The sequence below is a fragment of the Artemia franciscana genome, chromosome 7 (genome assembly GCF_032884065.1).
Source record: "Artemia franciscana chromosome 7, ASM3288406v1, whole genome shotgun sequence".
Classification (NCBI taxonomy): domain Eukaryota; kingdom Metazoa; phylum Arthropoda; class Branchiopoda; order Anostraca; family Artemiidae; genus Artemia; species Artemia franciscana.
Window position 1 is genome coordinate 52,664,596 of NC_088869.1, and position 19,906 is coordinate 52,684,501.

The following is a 19,906-nucleotide window of genomic DNA, read 5'->3' on the forward strand; positions in this document are numbered from 1 at the left end:
CCTGGCATTAAGCCTAATAGTTTTTTTGATAATATAATGATTTGCATTTTGCTCCAGCAGTTAAGCAAGGTACTAGCATTAGGTGCCTCGCTTTTTAGCTAATAGCTAGTATAACTCTTTTTAAGAATCGTCCGTAATTTATTTGTAACGAAGCGAACTTCCTAATTTTTGAGTTTTTTACCCCGATTTGGACTTTTTTGATCTGGTAGCAAATTGACCGAATTTCTTTTGTAGAAATATTTTTCTCATTTATATTTCTTGGTTGATAATTTCTATTTGTATGAGACTTACCTTTTGATTGTAAATAAGACAAATTTGTTTTGCAATCCTTTTTATAAATCCTTTTCTCGGGTAAAATGCTACGGTTGGTTATCGTTAATTGAAACCGGTGATTCTAAGGTCGGATTCGAATAATAGACACACCACAGCAATGAAAGAGCCTTACACTCTAAACATATTATTTGTTTTTAGTTTGTCTTTTCAGCCACTTTGTATGGAAGGTATAGTCGTAGAAACATCGAAGGAGACTCATTTGACTGAACATTAAAGTTTAGTGCCCTATCTAAGAGTAAAGGGGATAGAAGGGCAACTGGTTCACCTTCTACACTGTTTTTAGCAACCCCCCTTCCAGTAACTCAAGCATATCTGAACAAAGTTTTGAGATAACCATTTTGTTTAAAATAATCGCAAGGTCCAACAAATATGGTATCCGGGATAACATGAAACCGATGCCCGGAGGGCAAAGGCCAAAATAATGCAGATTGCTAACTGTTTAGGCATTGGTCTATATAATAAAAACAGAGACTTGTTTGATGTTAGGTGTGCGATTGGCTCGAAATTATCAGGGCTGCTCTATAAGTGAAAGAGCTCAAACGCTTTATTATGGGGGAGGTAGGGGTCTCAGAAATGGGCTTAAAACAATATTTTCCCAGATCAATTTGGAATTTAAGGTTGTAAGTCCTTGGAATAAGAGGAACGTAATTTTGAAAGTTCTGGGGCAAGGCTTCACAAAAAATGGACTGGGAAAGACCCAAAGACATTTATTTTTTCCTAATCACGGGCTGGGGAGACCCCAAGTAGAAACAAACAGAGAATAAATGTATTGCCCCCCCCCCCTTGAACAAACAAATGGGCCGGGAAAGGGCCAACAACTTTTTTCCTCGGTGGCTTCTCACGAGAGGGTGGTCATAAATACTTTGAAGGGGGCTCGAGCGATTGCAAATGGGATCCTCTAGAAGGCTTCAAAAGGGCCAAGAGTGATTTTAGGGTAACTAGCCTCCCCCGCATCCCCCCGAACTTGAATAATGCTGGAATAATTTTTTTAGATAGTTATTTTGGTCAGAAGCATTTAAAGGTCTAAAAGCAATGTCTCTGGGGTCAACATAATTCTAACAGACCCAGGGCAAATGAAATGTTTCTGATTCTAGAGTTGGTGGCTGTCATCCTCATATTTACGACGTTGGTATTTTCTTGCTCTAGAAATATCTAGAGCTTTTGTTGATATTTGTGTTTCACTGTCTAATAAAAGGAACTGTCTCTATTTGGAACCCTTATTCTTATTTCTACTAACGTCGTCACTTGAACCCCTAAAATACTGCCAGAAAGTCTCAAATTGGTTCTCCAAACGATTCCCGAGACATTGCAGATAATTTGAAAACTTGGGTGCACATATCGTCTTTCGATTCCCTCATGTACCCGTGTTTCTTCCAGATAATATGCTTGCACAATTCTGGCAATAAAAAAGATCACTTAAAGCTTTTTTTTACGAAACCCTAATGGCTAACTTACATAATTTAAAACCAAGGTCCCTGGGTCTGTCGGAGTTATGTTGACCCCGTAGACATTGCTATTAGAAGAATAAGATAATAAATTTAGCACCTATAAATTCAGTATTATTTCATTTTTAATTAGAAGAATATTCAACGCAGTATTACAGAATTCGAAAACAGTTAGTGAAATTTTAAGTCAATGGACCGATAACTTGCTTTGACTAACAATTTTAAAGAGAATTGCACCACCTTTATTCAAGACAGCATTGCCAAATTCAAGAAAAGTTAGTGAGCTTTTTAAGCCAATGGACTGGTAACTTGCTTTGACCCTGAAGTGATTATTTTGATTAATACAAATATAGTTTGTTAGTAACTCTGCTGTTTAATAAAAGCAAGTGTCCCTATTTGACACTTTTATCTATTTCACCATAGAAAAGGCAGCAAAATACCATTGAGGAAGGAGACATATGGATCAAAATAACTATGTGCATCCACATCATCAAAATAGCATATCTATACATCTTAGCAACGGCTTGGTGGATGAAGTTGAAAACTATAAGTACTGCTGGGAAAAGAAAGGAAAGATGGGACGAGGGGCCTTCAGATTTTATATTGAAAGTAGAATGTGTAAGAGATTTTTGTCACTGATTCACCGCAACATTTTACACTGTAATCTCCAATATGAATTACAATTTATGCATAGTGAAGCAGCAATGTAAATCAAAGACACTATGTGTTGCCAGGTTGTCAAAATAGCATATCTGCAATGTCTTGGGAACTACTGGTAGTAACAAGTTTAAACTTTCAGTAAAGATTGAATATTTAGCTAAGACTCTGGGAAGGGTGTATATAACAGAAGCATCAATCAGCTCTCTTTATTTCTGACTATTTAAACTGTTTTACCTATGTCTTAGACTTGAGCATTCGCTAGGTGGGGAATGAAAACAATGTCACTCTGACGACCTAGATGTGCATTATATCTTTTGGTTGAATTAAACATCCCCCTCAAAATTCTCTGAAAGCTCAAACTTAGCACTTTAGCCGTTTTTAAAGTGTTTCACATCCACCCTTTTGACAATTAAATAAAAAACAACTAATTTTTTTAGCTGAAAGTAAGGAGCGACATTAAAACTTAAAACGAACAGAAATTACTCCGTATATGAAATGGGTTGTCCCCTCCACAATCCCTCGCTCTTTACGCTAAAGCTTTTAATTGTTTTAAAAAGTAGAATTGTGGCAAAAAGTCAAACTTTAGCGTAAAGAGCGAGGGATTGTGGAGGGGACAACCCATTTCATATACGGAGTAATTTCTGTTCGTTTTAAGTTTTAATGTCGCTCCTTACTTTCAGCTAAAAAAACAGTTTTTTTTTGTTTAATTTCTGAACGTTTTTGAATTAATGCATGTTTGGTTTTGGCTCTCCGCAAATAAATTATTAAAATGAAATTTTCATATTAATTCTTTTTTGTCTAAATAGCTTTCTCTTAGTTTTGATCAGAAGATTTTGAGAAATAAGGGGTGAGGAAGGAGGCCTAGTTGCCCTGTAATTTTTCGGTTACTTAAAAAGGCAACTAGAACTTTTAATTTTAACGAACGTTTTTATTAGTAAAAAATATGCGTAACTTAAGAATTAACTTACGTAACAAACTTTCATAACCTTATATTTTTATTATGTATACGAGGGGGTTTGTACCCTCGTTAATACCTCGCTCTTTACACTAAATCGTAAGTTTTGTCCCAATTCTTTAAGAATGACCCCTGAATCAGAAAGGCCGTAGAATAAATAGTTGAAATTACTAAAAATACTTTAGCATAAAGAGCAAGGTATTTATCTCCTCCTAAATACCTCGCTCTTTATGCTAAAGTATTTTTAGAACCCCTCATATGCGTAATAATCTCTGTTCGTTTTAAGTTTCAATGCTACTTCTTCCTTTCATTTGAAAAAAACGTTTTCATGTTTATTTTTCATTGTTTTCTTATAGTAATGCTAGAGAATCCTGCGCCCTTTTCATTGAATTTTTCTTCCCCCATGACAGATTCCTCCAAGGAAAGATCCTCCAACATAGCCCCCTCTCCTCAGCCCCACCCCCAAATAAAATAAAATCCCCCTGAAAACGTCTGTACACTTCCCAATAACCATTACTATATGTAAACACTGGTCAAAGTTTGTAACTTGCAGCCCCTCCCCCAGGGATTGTGGGGGAGTAAGTCATCCCCAAAGACATAGTTATTATGGTTTTCGACTATGTTGAACAAAATGGCTATCTCAAAATTTTGATCCGTTGACTTTGGGAAAAAATGAGCGTGGGAGGGGGCCTAGATGCCCTCCAAATTTTTTGGTCACTTAAAAAGGGAACTAGAACTTTTCATTTCCGTTAGAATGAGCCCTCTTGTGACATTCTAGGACCACTTGGTCGATACGATGACCCCTGGGAAAAAAAAAAAAAACAAAAAAAACAAACAAATAAACACGCACCCGTGATTTGTCTTCTGGCAAAAAATACAAAATTCCACATTTTTGTAGATAAGAGCTTGAAACTTCTACAGTAGGGTTCTCTGATACGCTGAATCTGATGGTGTCATTTTTGTTAAGATCCTACGATTTTTAGGGGGTGTTTCCCCCTATTTTCATAAATAAGGCAAATTTTCTCAGGCTCGTAACTTTTGATGGGTAGGACTAAACTTGGTGAAACTTATATATTTAAAATCAGCATTAAAATGCGATTCTTTTGATGTAGCTATTGATATCAAAATTCAATTCTTTAGAGTTTTGGTTACTATTGAGCCGGGTCGCTCCTTACTACAGTTCGTTACCACGAACTGTTTGATATGGATGCAAGTAGTGTCTGATTTATTTCAATATTCCCCTCAGTATTTCCTGAAAATTTTGGCTTCATACCTTTGCTGCTCCTGAAAAATTGCACACACAGTCAAGACAAGCTGTATGCAAAAAGTATCTTTGATTTAATTTATCTTCTTTCTGAATATTCCTTGAAAGTTTCAAGTAAATACCATCAGCTATTCCTGAAACATTGCAGGTACATCCTTTTGACAATTGGGATACGCATAGAGTCTTTAGCTTAAATTCAATCTCTCCCACCTAATACTCTGAAAAATTCAGTTCAATACCGTTAACTGTTCTTGAGACATTACAGAAATGTCATTTTGACAAGCTTGATGCGCATAGTGTCTTTTGATTTAGTTCAACGTCCCAATGGATTTTTCCTTAATTTTTCGGCTTAATGATCTTAGCATTGCCTGGGATAATACAGACACGATCTTTAGACACCAGGGATGCCCATGATGTCTTTAAATTCAACACCTCCCTCAACATTCTTTGAAGGCTTCAACTTAATAACATTTAGCTGTTTTTGAAATATTGAAGACATGCCCTCTTCTCAACCTAGATGTATATAATATATTTTGGCTTAAAAATTTAACATCCTCCTTGGCAGTGGTTGAAAGTTTCAGCTTAATACCCGTAGCTGTTTCTGAAATCTATACAGATATGCTCTTTAGGCGACCATGATGCACTCTGTGTTTTTTTTTATTTAGTGCAACACTACCCTCAATATTCCCTGATAGGCTCAACTTAATACCAGAAGCAGTTCTTGTGATGTTATAGACTGATGTACCCTTTGAGAAATTAAATAAAAAAAACAAGTTTTTTTAAATGAAAGTAAGGAGCGACATTAAAACTTAAAACGAACAGAAATTACTCCGTATATGAAAGGGGCTTTTCCTCCTCGACACCCCGCTCCTTATGCTAAAGTTTTTATTGTTTTAAAAAGTAGAGTTTCGAGAAAGAATCAAACTTTAGTGCAAGGAGCGGGGTGTCGAGGAGGAAAAGCCCCTTTCATATACGGAGTAATTTCTGTTCGTTTTAAGTTTTAATGTCGCTCCTTACTTTCATTTAAAAAAACTTGTTTTTTTTTTATTTAATTTCTGAAAGTTTTTGAATTAATGCATGTCTGATTTTGGCTCTCGGTACATAAATTACTAAAATGAAATTTGCATATTAATTCTTTTTTTGGCTAAATGGCTTTCTCTTAGTTTTGATCAGGCGATTTTGAGAAATAAGGGGTGGGGAAGGAGGTCTAGTTGCCCTCCAATTTTTCGGTTACTCAAAAAGGCAACTAGATCTTTTAATTTATAACGAACGTTTTATTAGTAAAAAAAAAACATAACTTAAGAATCAACTTACGTAACAAACATACATAACTTACGTAACTTACGTTACGTTTTATCCCAATTCTTTAAGAATGACCCCTGAATCAGAAAGGCCGTAGAATAAATAGTTGAAATTATTTAAAAAAAATTTAGCATAAAGAGCGAAGTATTTATCTCCTCCTAAATACCTCGCTCTTTATGCTAAAGTATTTTTAGAACCCTTCATATGCGTAATAATCTCTGTTCGTTTTAAGTTTTAATGCTTCTCCTTACTTTCAATTGAAAAAACTTTTTCATGTTTATATTTTCATTGTTTTTTTTTTTATAGTAATGCTAGAAAGTCCTGCGCCCTTTTCATTGAATTTCTCTTCCCCCATGAAACACTCCTCCAAGGAAAGATCCTCCCATATAGCCCCCTCCCCTGAACCCCACACCCAAACCAAAAAAATCCCCCTGATAACGTCGGTACACTTCCCAGTAACCATTACTGTATGTAAACCTAGGTCAAAGTTTGTAACTTGCAGCCCCTCCCCCAGGGACTGTGGGGGGTAAGTCATCCCCAAAGACATAGTTATTATGGTTTTCGACTATGCGGAACAAAATGGCTATCTCAAAATTTTGATCCGTTGACTTTGGGAAAAAAATGAGCGTGTGAGGGGGCCTAGGTGCCCTCCAATTTTTTTGGTCACTTAAAAAGGGCGCTAGAACTTTTCTTTTCCGTTAGAATGAGCCCGCTTGCAACACTCTAGGACCACTTGGTCGATACGATGACCCCTGGGGAAAAAAAAAACAAAACAAAAAAACAAATAAACACGCACCCGTGATTTGTCTTCTGGCAAAAAATACGAAATTCCACATTTTTGTAGATTGGACCTTGGAATTTTTTCTATAGGGTTCTCTGATACGCTGAATGCGATGGTGTAATTTTCGTTAAGATCCTATGACTTTTAGGGGGTGCTACCCCCTATTTTCCAAAAAAAGGCAAATTTTCTCAGGCTCGTAACTTTTGATGACAAAGACTAAATTTGATGAAATTATATATTTAAAATCAGCATAAAAATCCGATTCTTTTGATATATCTTTTAGTATCGAAATTCCGTTTTTTAGAGTTTCGTTTACTATTGAGCCGGGTCGCTCCTTACTACAGTTCGTTACCACGAACTGTTTGACAGGATCCACAAAGAGTCTTTTGATTAGTTCAACATTACTCCCAATTTTCCCTGATATTTTCAATTTGATAGCCTTAGCCTATCAATCCCGATTAATTTATCTGTAATATCCCGAAATATTACAGATAAACCTTATTGAAAACACGGGTGCAGTTAACTCTTCTGATTTAGTTTAAAAGTAGTAGTAGTAGATGTAGTAGCAGTATCCTGATAAGATATACCTGATAAAAAATTCTAACCTTAAGCTGTCAAAATTTTTTTTTTACTAATTCTGAAGTTCGTGGCAGAATAGGCCAGCCTGCAGTGCTGCAGTTCTATAGAACAACCTATGGACATATTTGGGATACGCCCTTCGTATGCAACAAAGCTACCTTCTTAGGATAGACTATCATTGCATTTCAGATGGTCAAAGAGGGCAGTCTTTCAAAACATACCTAACGGCGAACCGAGATCCGAAGACGGCTATAATCTGAGACATCGTTAGTAGCGGAATAGGCAAACATCACCTTGCGGCAAAATTCGGGAGTAGAAAACCTTCATTGATAAAGAACACAAATTACCACGAACAGGACCAGGGCTACGCCCCTTAAACTTCCTAAATATTATAGAGGTTTACTCAAAACAAAATATAATTTCAATATTTTCTCTTTTATAATAATGAAAGTTAGGAGTAGCCAGAGCTAATAGTAACTGAAACTCTAAAAATGGGATTTTGGTAACAATATATGGATAAGATATATCTTCTTTTATTGTGGTTTCGAATATATAAAATTCATCAAGTTTAAAGATATGCATCGAAAGCTACGATCGTAATAAAATGTGCCTGAATTCCAAAAAGGGGGAAAACACCCCAAAGAGGGCTACTAATCTCAATGAAAATTACGGAACCGAATCCGGCAAATCAGAGAGCCTTTTAGTAAAACTTTCAAGCTCCTATCTACAAAATATGGAATTTTGCAATTTTCTTCTTTTGAGAATTAAGATCACAGGCGTGATTTTCTTCTTCTTCATCTTCTTTTATTTCACCAGGGTTTATCGAAACAGTGATCATAGAAAATTGGCAGATAGCTCATTTGAATGGAAACTAAAAGTTGCAGCATCCTTTTTAAAATGCCCAAAGTATTGTACCACAGCAAAGTGGCCTTTCCAGTCATTTTGGAATACTGAACTGCAACTACAACACCAAGAGGGCAAAGTTGCTAGTGATTTAAAATTCTTGGATGGTCTACCGATTTAAAATTATTGACAAATTATATATTAAGCTTTCCGGTTTCAGAGGCAGTAATTGCTTGCTTGTCGTAGGACCTATTGTTTTCACCTCACCGAGGATCTGAAATTCAGGTGTTTCGCGAGTTTATCTAACCGTAAGCTCCCTAGACTCACATTAGCTAAGCTTGACAAGTCATACCACTTAGAAAATTTTACAAAATTGGTGATCTGTTTTCGAAATTCTGAGCAAAATTTGAAAAAGTTTTCTAAGGTTTAATAGAATTATGAACAGCGAAGCGTATTTCTCCATAAGCTATTACGGAAGACCATCGATGGTTCACTGCAAAGGTGGGGGGCAGGTGTGCCTAATGCCTCTAAAAGTGTATTTTTACGTCATGATTTTCTAAGTTTCTATAAGTATTCAGGTAAATATTAAGGAAGGTCTGGGGGATGGAGGTGTAAATTATACTTTAGTTTCCCTTCACTTCAATTAGCCCTGAATATAGATACTGCGGTGTAATAGCTTCCTTCGTATTGCAAAAAAAAATTTTTTTTTTTGTAATATAAAAGATTAGATTTATATCTTTACACACCCAAGAGGTAGGGAGTTGGAAGGAAATCTTGAGTGTCATCAGGGAATATCCCAGGAGAAGAGGAGGCAAGTGTTACCAGGAAGTTACATTTAAAAACGTTTAGATTGAAATGCTGAACTTTATCTTTATTCTTTAAATAAGTATATTGTATACAAAAAAATGTATAAGAATTATTTAAGATACTTATTTTTTATTTTATATATTTTATAATTACATATTTCTCGCATTCTGCTGTGTTTCACTCATGTTTTTTTTTCAGTTATTATTACATCAAAGCTAGTTCAATTAACAGGTACACAGGTTGAAACAAGAGACGTATGACAGAATGCATGGGAAAAATATAAGTTGGGCTATATATTTTTACATTAGGGGGAAGATGTATAAGTATGCTATAGTTGCAGTAAAAATTTGGTAGCTAAAATTACGAAGTAAGAATTGTTTTCTCAACATGATTCCTTCTCGATAGCCCCAATTCTAGGCCTTCAAAAATAATTAAAAGTCCGAAAATTTTGACTTCACACCCGGGAGTATAAACAAGGGGAAAAAAACAAGGAGACTAACCCAAGCAAAACATTTAAGAAAACGATATACAAAACAAACAAAAACAAAATGAAATTATTTCTATAAAACTTCACAAGAAAATAGTGCTTGAGACAAAAAAAAATGTATGTGTAGAGCAATCCTGATCTTTATGCATGAACCAAATACGTTGCTTTTATGCAACATTACCTACAGGTAAGAAATAGAAAACGTACATTTCCAGATTTCCAAATTTACTTAATGAATACTGAATCGGTGTTAGTATTCATTTTCCAGGAAAAATTTATTGTTTTCCTAATATTTTCCACAATTCCGGCATCCAATGAAATTTGCTCAGAAAAATTTAAATTTGAAAATTAAAATGTGTGTATTAGCCAGAACCCAGAACCAGAAGCGATAATAAACACATTTCATTCATTGACCAGATATTTTCTTAGAAAAAGCTATGTTTAAACTGATTTTTTAATTTTATTTAAAAGGATTTGACTTTCATATATCAATGTTGATTGTTTTTTGTGACCATGTTTTTATTGGTTACTTTGGATCTAAATTTTTATTCATTAGTCTGTTTTTCCATAAATTAAGTCTAAAGAATATATTAATCCTAATCACAAGAGTAAAGGGTTTGACGGAAATCAATCCTTTTGATTTATAACTGAAAGTAAGGAGTCACATTAAAACTGAAAACGAACAGAAATTACTCCGTATATGAAAGGGGCTATCCCCTCCTCAACGCCCCGCTCTTTACGCTAAAGTTTTTATTAATTTAAAAAGTAAGATTGTGAGAAAGAGTCGAAGTTTAGCGTAACAAGCCGGGCGTTGAGGAGGGAACAGTCCCTTTCATATACGGAGTAATTCCTAATAAATTTTAAGTTTTCGTTTTAAGTGTTCGTTTTAAGTTTTAATGTCGCTCCTTACTTTAAGTTAAAAAAACTAATTTTTTTTATTTAATATCTGAACGTTTTTGAATTAATACATGTTTTGACTTTGGCTCTCTGCACATGAATAATTGAAAGGAAATTTGCAGATTAACTTATTTTTTGGCTAAATGGCTTTCTCATAGTTTTGATCGGACGATTTTGAGAAAAAAGGTGCGGGGGAGTAGGCCTAGTTACCCTCCAATTTTTTGGTTACTTAAAAAGGCAACTAGAACTTTAATTTTACGAACGTTTTTATTAGTAAAAATACACGTAACTTACGAACTAACTTACGTAACGAACTTCTAAATTCGTATGTTTTTATTACGTATATGATGGGGTTCACCCCCTCATCAATACCTTGCTAAAATTGTATTGTCAATACCTAAAGCTTAAATTGTGTCCCAATTCGTTAAGAATGACCCCTGAATCACAAAGGACGTAGAATAAATAGTTAAAATCACTAAATTAGTTTAGCGTAAAGAGTGAAGTATTAGGAGCATGTGAACCCCATCATGTGGGTAATATTTTCTGTTCGTTTCAGGTTTTAATGATGCTCCTTACTTTCAGTTGAAGAATCTTTTCATATTTATTTTTTATTGCTCTTTAAAAAATGCTAAAAAAAAAATCCTGCGCCCTCTTCATGGAAATTATCTTCCCCATAACAAATTAATCCGTGGAAAGTCCCCCCCCCCCGCCTAACCCCCTCCCCTCAACCCACCCCCAACCAAAAAAATCCCCCTGAAAGCGTCTGTACACTTCCCAATAACCATTACTACGTGTAAACACTGGTCAAAGTTTGTAACTTGCAGCCCCTCCTACGGGGACTTTGGGGGAGTAAGTCGTCCCCAAAGACAAAGTTATTAGGTTTTTCGACTATGCTGAATAAAATGGCTATCTCAGGATTTTGATCCGGTAACTTTGGGAAACAAATGAGCGTGGAAGGGGGCCTAGGTGCCCTCCAGTTTTTTTGGTCACTTAAAATGGCACTCGAACTTTTAATTTCCGTCAGAATAAGCCGTCTTGCGACATTCTAGGACCACTGGGTCGATACGATCACCCCTGGGAAAAAAAACAAACAAATAAATAAAGACGCATCCGTGATCTGCCTTGCGGCAAAAAATGCAAAATTCCACATTTTTGTAGATAGGAGCTTGAAACTTCTACTATAGGGTTCTCTGACACGCTGAATCTGATGGTGTGATTTTCGTTAAGATTCTATGACTTTTAAGGGGTGTTATCCCCTATTTTCTAAAATAAGGCAAATGTAATAACTTTCGATGGGTAAGCCTAAACTTAATGAAACTTATATATTTAAAATCAGCATTTAAATTCGATTCTTTGATGTAACTATTGTAATAAAAATTCCGTATTTTAGAGTTTCGGTCACTATTGAACCGGGTCGCTCCTTACTACAGTTTGTTACCACGAACTGTTTGATAAGTTGTTTGAAGAAAAAGACGGCCTTATTCTTCATGCTGAAAAATGTGAATATTTACTTTTTAATGTCAAACAGCAAAGTAGTGATTTGAGTTGGTATTCTTTTCCAGTTAAGCTACTTCCTGGGTTGGGTTGACTTGAGGCTAGTATTTGTTCCTCGGTATCAGCTTTTCGTTCTAGTGCACTTTAAGACATTAAGAATAAACTTAAAGCAGGTTATGTCAAAATTGTCTGAAATTGTAGCCGACATTCTTGTAAGCCCTTGGCCATACATCATTCAACATATTGTGACCATTTCATTCTTTTTCTGTCCGGTTTGCGCCCATTTTTTAATACTAGTAATATTTGAGATATTAATGCATTGTATTTCAGTTACTGTAAATGACTTTTATATTTACCAAGTTGGTATAGGAACTGAAAGATTATTCGAATGTTTAGCAGTACTGATATATTGACGTCCCATAATATTTTGGATGTTAAGCTAAAAGAAGAGACTTGCCTGCAGTTAGGTCCTTTTTGTCCTCTCGTGTGACTAGTTTGATTTGCATTGTGTTTTTTTTTATTTTTAATATTGTCATAAAAAAGATCTTTTGTATGTGTTTTCTTTTTTTTGCTACTCCACCGTTTTACCATATAAGTAGGTCAAAATAAATTAATTACATTATCAACAGCTCCCTGTCTTCTTTACTGCAATTCTACTCAGAGAATTTATTTGAAAATTCAAAATCAAATGAGCTGTTCAACCACAATCTTGCAATACGAGGATCTTGCTAAATTTATTTCTTAACTGATGGGGTAGATAGGCTATACTAATTAAAGAATATTACCTCGTCACATGTTATTCTAGCTGCTCCATTATATTTTAGGAAGCCCTTAGCCAAATCGATGAGCCCTTTGGTTTTTCGAAAAACAATGTTTTTGAAAGAGCAGGGCTTGACGGAAGGAAAATTAACTTTGCTGTAATCTGGAAGACTGGATAAAAGAGGAAAATTTTCAAAATTAGGTGTTCCCAGGAAATTGATAACAGTTCCAAGCTGCTCGACGTCAGACTGACCCTGTAATTTAAATTATGGATTAACCCCTAGGTTAATCCATAGGGGGTTATGGATTAACCCCTAAATTATATATATATATATATATATATATATATATATATATATATATATATATATATATATATATATATATATATATATATATATATATATATATATATATAGTATATATATCATGAAAAGAGACATCACCAATGCAACAGCACAAACACATAAAAAAAAGAGACAGAAGGAGAAATGGAAGACTATTTTCCTAAACTAGTGATTAATATAGACCAGCACTTGAATGAGGCCTTAACCCTACTCATCCATACAATCACATAGGTCAAACAGCATAGCCATACACAATCAACCATAAAGAATAATCCATGGACAGGCAGTCATGTCGTCAATAAGTATAGGTCGTCATTTACCAAACAATATAAAAAATAATATAGACAAATAATTCAGAGGCAACACCCAACACAAGGGCTCATCAGGAGAATACACTGGCCTATATAGGGTTTCGCCACTTTAAATTCTCTACCCAGCACAGTGTTGTGGCTACCACAGAATATCCATGGCATCCCCGTGTCAGGTATCACCCCCAAAATACATGCCTATGAAAGAAAAAAAAAACAGCAAATGTAAAACAACCAAGTAAAACCAAAACAAGTTTATCCTGTTAATATATCCCTCTTTTTAGCAACAATAGGTAAACTAAATACTATAAATTTTACCAAATCACAAATATTAACACGTTGCAAAAAACCTGAATGAACTAAACAATTATAGAATTCATCTTTACCATGTGGCTAATTTAAAAAAAAAAAAATCCGCTCAATTAGAAACACAATTCAAAATAAATGGCGCTGCGACAACATTTCTCGAACCTCCGAAATTAGTTGAAAATTTCTTTAAGTATTTCTAGATTATTCTTTTGATATTTATTTAAAAGTTCGTTATAATGAAAACTAAATTTTTTTAATTGCCAAGTTAATTTATTTGCAGAAAAACCTCTTGATATCAATTTTTGACTTAAGATTTTACATCTATTTTTAAAATCAATATAATTACTACAAAATCTTGCATAACGAAGTAACTGTGAGAAAAACTCACAGTTTTCAGCACTGTGTGCTGAATATGTGATATTTGAGTATATATTACTTTCAGGGAATGGGAAACTAATCACTTCAAAATCAAAATCATCCGTTTTATTATACATTTTAAAACTTAATTTATTATTATCAGAAATATTAATATTTAAATCTAAGAAATGATCTTCATGACCAGCGCCATGACTAGGCTCAAGAATAAGCTCTGATGGATATATATTTTTGGAAATATCAATGAAATCCTTACAATTTAAGACCAAAATATGATCTAAATATCTTTTATTATTTGACAAAGCGTGTTTTAAATTAATTGGATTATTCTTATCCATCATATATTTATATTCTAGTTGACTTAAAATCAAGTCAGCTATAAATGGGCTGGCATTCCCCCCCCCATGGGAATTCCCAAGATTTGGTTGTACAAATCACCCCCAAATCTTATATAAGTATTGTATAAAACAAATTCTAATAACTCAAAAATCATATCCAAGCTGTAACATCTCAAGTTAACTGCAGTATTAAAGCAGTTTGTCCATATAGCTTTTTTATTATAAGTGTCTATTTTTAAGAACCTTTTACTAGATAAGAGGAAAGATTTCTTGATAACAATTTTTAAATTATCAAACACTACATTAAGTGATAAATTGGTATACATTGTCGCAAAATCGAAAGACTCAATTCTTTTAGCTGAAACCATTGTTAAAGAATCTATCACCTGCAATGAATTATTAACACTCCAATATGGATTAAAATTCGAAAATTTTTTAATACCAGAACAATAGGTTTTAAGTTTATTTACAATTTCCTTTAAAATTAAAGAGAGGTCAGTAGCAGCAATGCGGGTTGGACATTTAGCTGCTCCAGCAATAAACCGTGGTTTAGGGGGATTCTTATGAAATTTTACACTCCAATATAGGAAAGGGAAATTTTTATCATTGTCATTTATTTTGACATTAAAATTTTTAAAAAGTATTTCTTCAGTCTTTTCAATTAAATTCTCATCCTCTCTATTTACCTTTTCGTAAACATTAGTTGTGCATAACTCCCTTTTTAAGATATCACAATACAGCTTCTGACAAATTATGGCAAAATTATTATTAGCTTTATCCACTGGCACAATTACAAATTCATTCTTTAGATTAGCAATTGCTTGTTTAATCTTCGCGTTATAAAATAATGATTTAGTGTTACTATTTTTTAAGTTAGAATATATTTTATTTCTTATTCTACTAATAATTAAATTCTTTCAACTTTGAAAACTCTCTTTATTTTTATTCTCTTTCTTACACCACATATCAATATATAAATCAAAATCATTTTCCAGGCCATCAAGAACACTCGATGGTTTCACATGATGAGAAAGACGAAAATTAGCCCCTTTATTCATTATAATTTGCAGATCATCTTGCTTTATTATTGACAAGTCCCCTGTTATAACATGTTTGTAAGTAGGATTTACAAATGGGCCAAGTTGCTTACAATTACAAACCGGTTTCCAAATTTTTACCACTATCTAGTCTTTTTAGTATTAAATTATAATTAAAAATAATTTGCCCAATAGTTTTTGAAAATTTATAAGTTAAAACTGGACTATCATTATAATTCAAATTATTAGGAAGGGCCTATTTCACATGCCGCTGATTTAAAATTTCCGGTAAATTAATATCTTCAATCTGCTTACAAGTAAAATTAATAGGTAAATATAATCTGTTATCCTTATTACTAATCTTATCGAACTTTTTCTTTTTTGAAATAAATTTCGTTTTAGTTAGAATGTAAATTGTATCACATATTACTTTAAAATTATAATCAAGAGCTGTATTATTCTTAACAATCCAGAAAAGTTTGATTAAATTCCTCTTGGATAAATTATTTAGATATTTTATTACAGAAATCATACCCCTAGATTCAAGTAGCTGGCATAGATCTATAGAAAGCATATGTACATCTAATTCATTTTTTCTATTATTTTTCCTATGTCCTCTCGATCGTTTTTTACGTTTAGTAGGACAAGTAAAAGAAGGATGGTCCATAAAACCATCAATACATTTAACAACAACATGAGACATGTCACCATATTTTGCTACACGATCATTTAGCCCAAAAGGATAAGCTGTACCAAGAGTATGGATCCAGAAATCCTCCTGTCTACGTAGTCTATTATTCTTCTCTTCTTTATTTAAATTTTCTAATTCTAAATTTTCTAAAATTGTGACAGTTATATCTGATATGGAACATTTACCATTATTACAATGTTGAACTAGATTGTTATTAGTTTTTTCATTATTAACTGTTGTCTTATGTCCAGAAAATCTTTTATATATATTATTAGTTGTTTCCCCCACATATTGTAGGCAGCATTTATTACATGCTAATAGGTAAATTACATTGGTTGTTCTAAAATTAGATTACCACGTAACTTGCATGCAAAATTTTTATTATACAATGTACTCTTAACAGAAGTCCGTGGGACAAAATGATCTTGGCAAAGAAAACAACGACTTTTACACTTACTAACTTTCAAAAAATCGTTCCGAGGCTAATATTTTTGTTTTGTTGCATAAAAAGTTATTGAAAATAAATCCAAAACAAACCAACATCCAAATCAAAATCCAACAATCAAAGTCCAAAAAACATGCCAAGGTCAATAGGTCAATAAATACATAAACAAATACATGAAAGAACATGAAATTTGCATAAGTGCCATCTCACCAATAATTAACAATATCAGGTTAAAAACCTGGACCAGGGTAAAGGTAAATATATATATATATATATATATATATATATATATATATATATATATATATATATATATATATATATGTATATATATATATATATATATATATATATATATATATATATATATATATATATATATTTATATATATGTGTGTGTGTGTGTGTGTGTGTACAAAAACAAAATGATACTCTTAACCCATAAACGAGCATTTCACCAAAGTCTATAAAGTAAAATAGAAGAAAAGAGCTATATTTTTCAATCTATTTAAATGTCCCATATTCATTCAAACCTATTACTGAGACGCACCAGTCATTTGACCCCTCATTTCCAAAGCTTGAATGGGAAATAATGCATTCTTTAAATCCTGTGATTTAGGACAAGGGGCCATAAATTGAAGCAGATCTTCAATGGTTACTTCACACATGGGGAATAAGTAAAGATTATCCATCACCTTTGTCCTCCTTAAATATATTTTTTTTTCCTAGTGCTAGAAAATTACTCTTCCCTGACATATACCACTTAATTCATCACTAATTAAATTCACTTTCAAATAAACAGCTTAACCACAGATCTCCTTCAATTGGCGTTACATTTCGAGGGACGTCGTGGCTACTACTTGGTAGTGTCATTTCTATACCATCTATATATAGTCATGACAAAGCTAGGGTATCACCAACTAAATTTGCATTTTATCTAACTTTTTGGGATATTCTATGACCATATTTTTTTTTAAATCGTAACTTCCTTCATATTAATTTATTCCATATTGTAAGCCGTAGTGTGGTGGATTCATACACTAGAAGTCGATGCTTTATTCTCAAATCCTCATTGCTTCCATAGCTCCATTAAACAAAAAACAACTACCTATTGGCTAGGGAAACCCATGAAATATTCCTATCATCAACCCCCCCTTTTATTTTAATAAGATATTCCGGCTGTTGGACCCTTCCTTTTCCCACGATGTCCTCCAGCTTTAAATTCAATGCAGTGGATATTTTTCAGCCTGTATCTAATCCTAGCTGGGCATTCTCCCAGATTACCCATTTCTCCCTGGTTTTCTTGCATCTCTGGTGAACTGGAGAATCATCCCTTCTATTCGAGCTATATACCCTTCTTCATCCCTTCTATTCGAATCATCCCTTCTATTCGAGCTATATACTTCCATAATTTTCAATTCCAGTTATGGCATCTACGAACACATCACAATTTCACATCTACGAACCTATTAGTCGTAGTAAATACTTAGTTAGCACGGAATTAATCTTTTTAATTGCTTCTTTTGTTAAACTTTGCTCAATTTTCCTATGCCAGTTTTGCTACATTCCTCGATTGCTCCTGACAACTCTTCGTTGTCAGTTTCCAGCAGCTCTGAGATATGTGGATGAAAAGGTTTATTTCGTCCATCTTATGTCAATAATATTCAGCCTTGACTGCTTAATTTGCTATTTCATTACTTTTGTTCCTAGAGCATCCTGAGGCCCACATCTGAGCAATTTGGTACCCTTGGGATGCTAAACTTTCGAGGGCTTTTTAGCATTCCAATTTATTCCTAAACTGACTCCTTACATTCATAAGAGCCTGCAGACATACTTGGGTATCAGTTGAAATACATCTATTTCCATTTGTACTTTCTTTTTGAATCAGTATTCCAATTTTCTGTTCTATTCCAAGCATTTCAGAATGAAATACCGTAGTAAATCTTCCCAAATTAAATCTAATTATCTCTTTATCTGGGTCCAATCTATACTGGCATATTACTTTTCCAGTTCTGAATTCCCATCAGATCATGAACCATTTAAAAAAGCCAATTGTCACAATGCTCTTTATGGAGATGGTCTACAGGCGTCTGTCCTCCTTCGTTTCTTTTCTATCTTTTATAGCAATTTAAAAGTACCCTTCGGAGTTGACAATTAAGATGATTTTATCTTTAGGTATCATTTGAAGTGCAGCTTCTTGCACTTAAGCATCATTGATTTGTAGATACCGGCTTTGATTCAAATCGCCCCTTTCGTATCTGCTGTCTGTTTTTCCATTAATTGCTAATCTCTAGTCTGAGATCACTTTTTGCTCCCCTTAGACATTTTTCTATGAGTTTAAATTCAAGTGATTGATCAGCCAGCATACTACCCCTCTTGGCTCACATACTGGCACGATTTTGATTATCCCAGTGTTTTTTTTACCGTCCCACTTCACCCTCTGCAGCATTCCTAAAAAGAGGCTTGAGAGCATGAGTCCCCTCATCCCAATTGGAAGATGGATGTCCCGGTTCTATATTTCAGAAGCCTAGTCCATGTCAATTGCCACGTTGAATTAAGTTGTTACCTCCTTGACTTGTTCCTTGGTTATTTCAGTTTTCTTCTTATAGAAAAACCGAAACAGACCCCCAACAGTTTCATCATTTTTTCCGGTGACAAGACCTATGGATCCTAAATGAAGAAACTTTCTCCTTAAATGGTAGTCTCCTGGGGTAAGAATGGCATATCCCTGCTCCAGACTATTCGCTACCTCCCTGATCTATGATACCGTCAGCTCATATCTTGGACCAAAGTCCAGATTTCCATCATTAATCTTTGTCTCAGTGACCCCTATTAGATGGAAGTCTCCTTCTTCCGTGAGGGAATCTCAATCGCATTTACTGATCGTTAGTTAATCAGATTTACGACATTGGCAAAGTCAAAGTTGCTTCAATGAACTTGCGTACAAAAAATACTAGCAATTTAAAGGGAACCTAGACAATTATTCGTCGTAGGTATGTAATATGATCTTAAATTTAACCTAAAATCTGGTCTGGGTTAAAGTTCTAATAAATCTGTTGAAATTACAATGATGTAAAAACACTGATACAAAAATAGTAAGTTATAAAAACCACCCCGCCATAAAAAAATAAAAGCTGTTCATCATATCACAAAAATGTGATATTTAATATTTTAAGCATAATTTTTCGCCTTTGCATTTCTGACCACTATAGCGAGTGAGCTAAGCTTTGTATTGTCAAAGAAATTAGTCTTGGACCATTTTTTTGGGTCATTTATTCATTTTGACTATTTGTATACTTCAATCCATTTAGCATGTCACCTAACCTTATCGCATCGCTTAGTAATTATGATAGTAATGAAGAATAGGAAATGAGGATTAAGATACAACTTATGTTTTTCTAAAAGATATATTAAACATTAAGTACTAGTTCATTTAGGGTTGTAGCAAAA

At 33.8% G+C, this 19,906-nt stretch overlaps 1 protein-coding gene across 1 annotated transcript in view; it reads right to left on the reverse strand.

Moving 5' to 3' along the window:
* Positions 1-19,906, reverse strand: part of LOC136028635 (cyclin-dependent kinase 20-like) — a 46,545-nt gene that overhangs the window by 325 nt on the left and 26,314 nt on the right. The window contains exon 4 of the mRNA XM_065706464.1: positions 12,633-12,860. Coding sequence (XP_065562536.1) covers positions 12,633-12,860 — 228 coding nt within the window. The remainder of the gene's footprint in view (positions 1-12,632; positions 12,861-19,906) is intronic.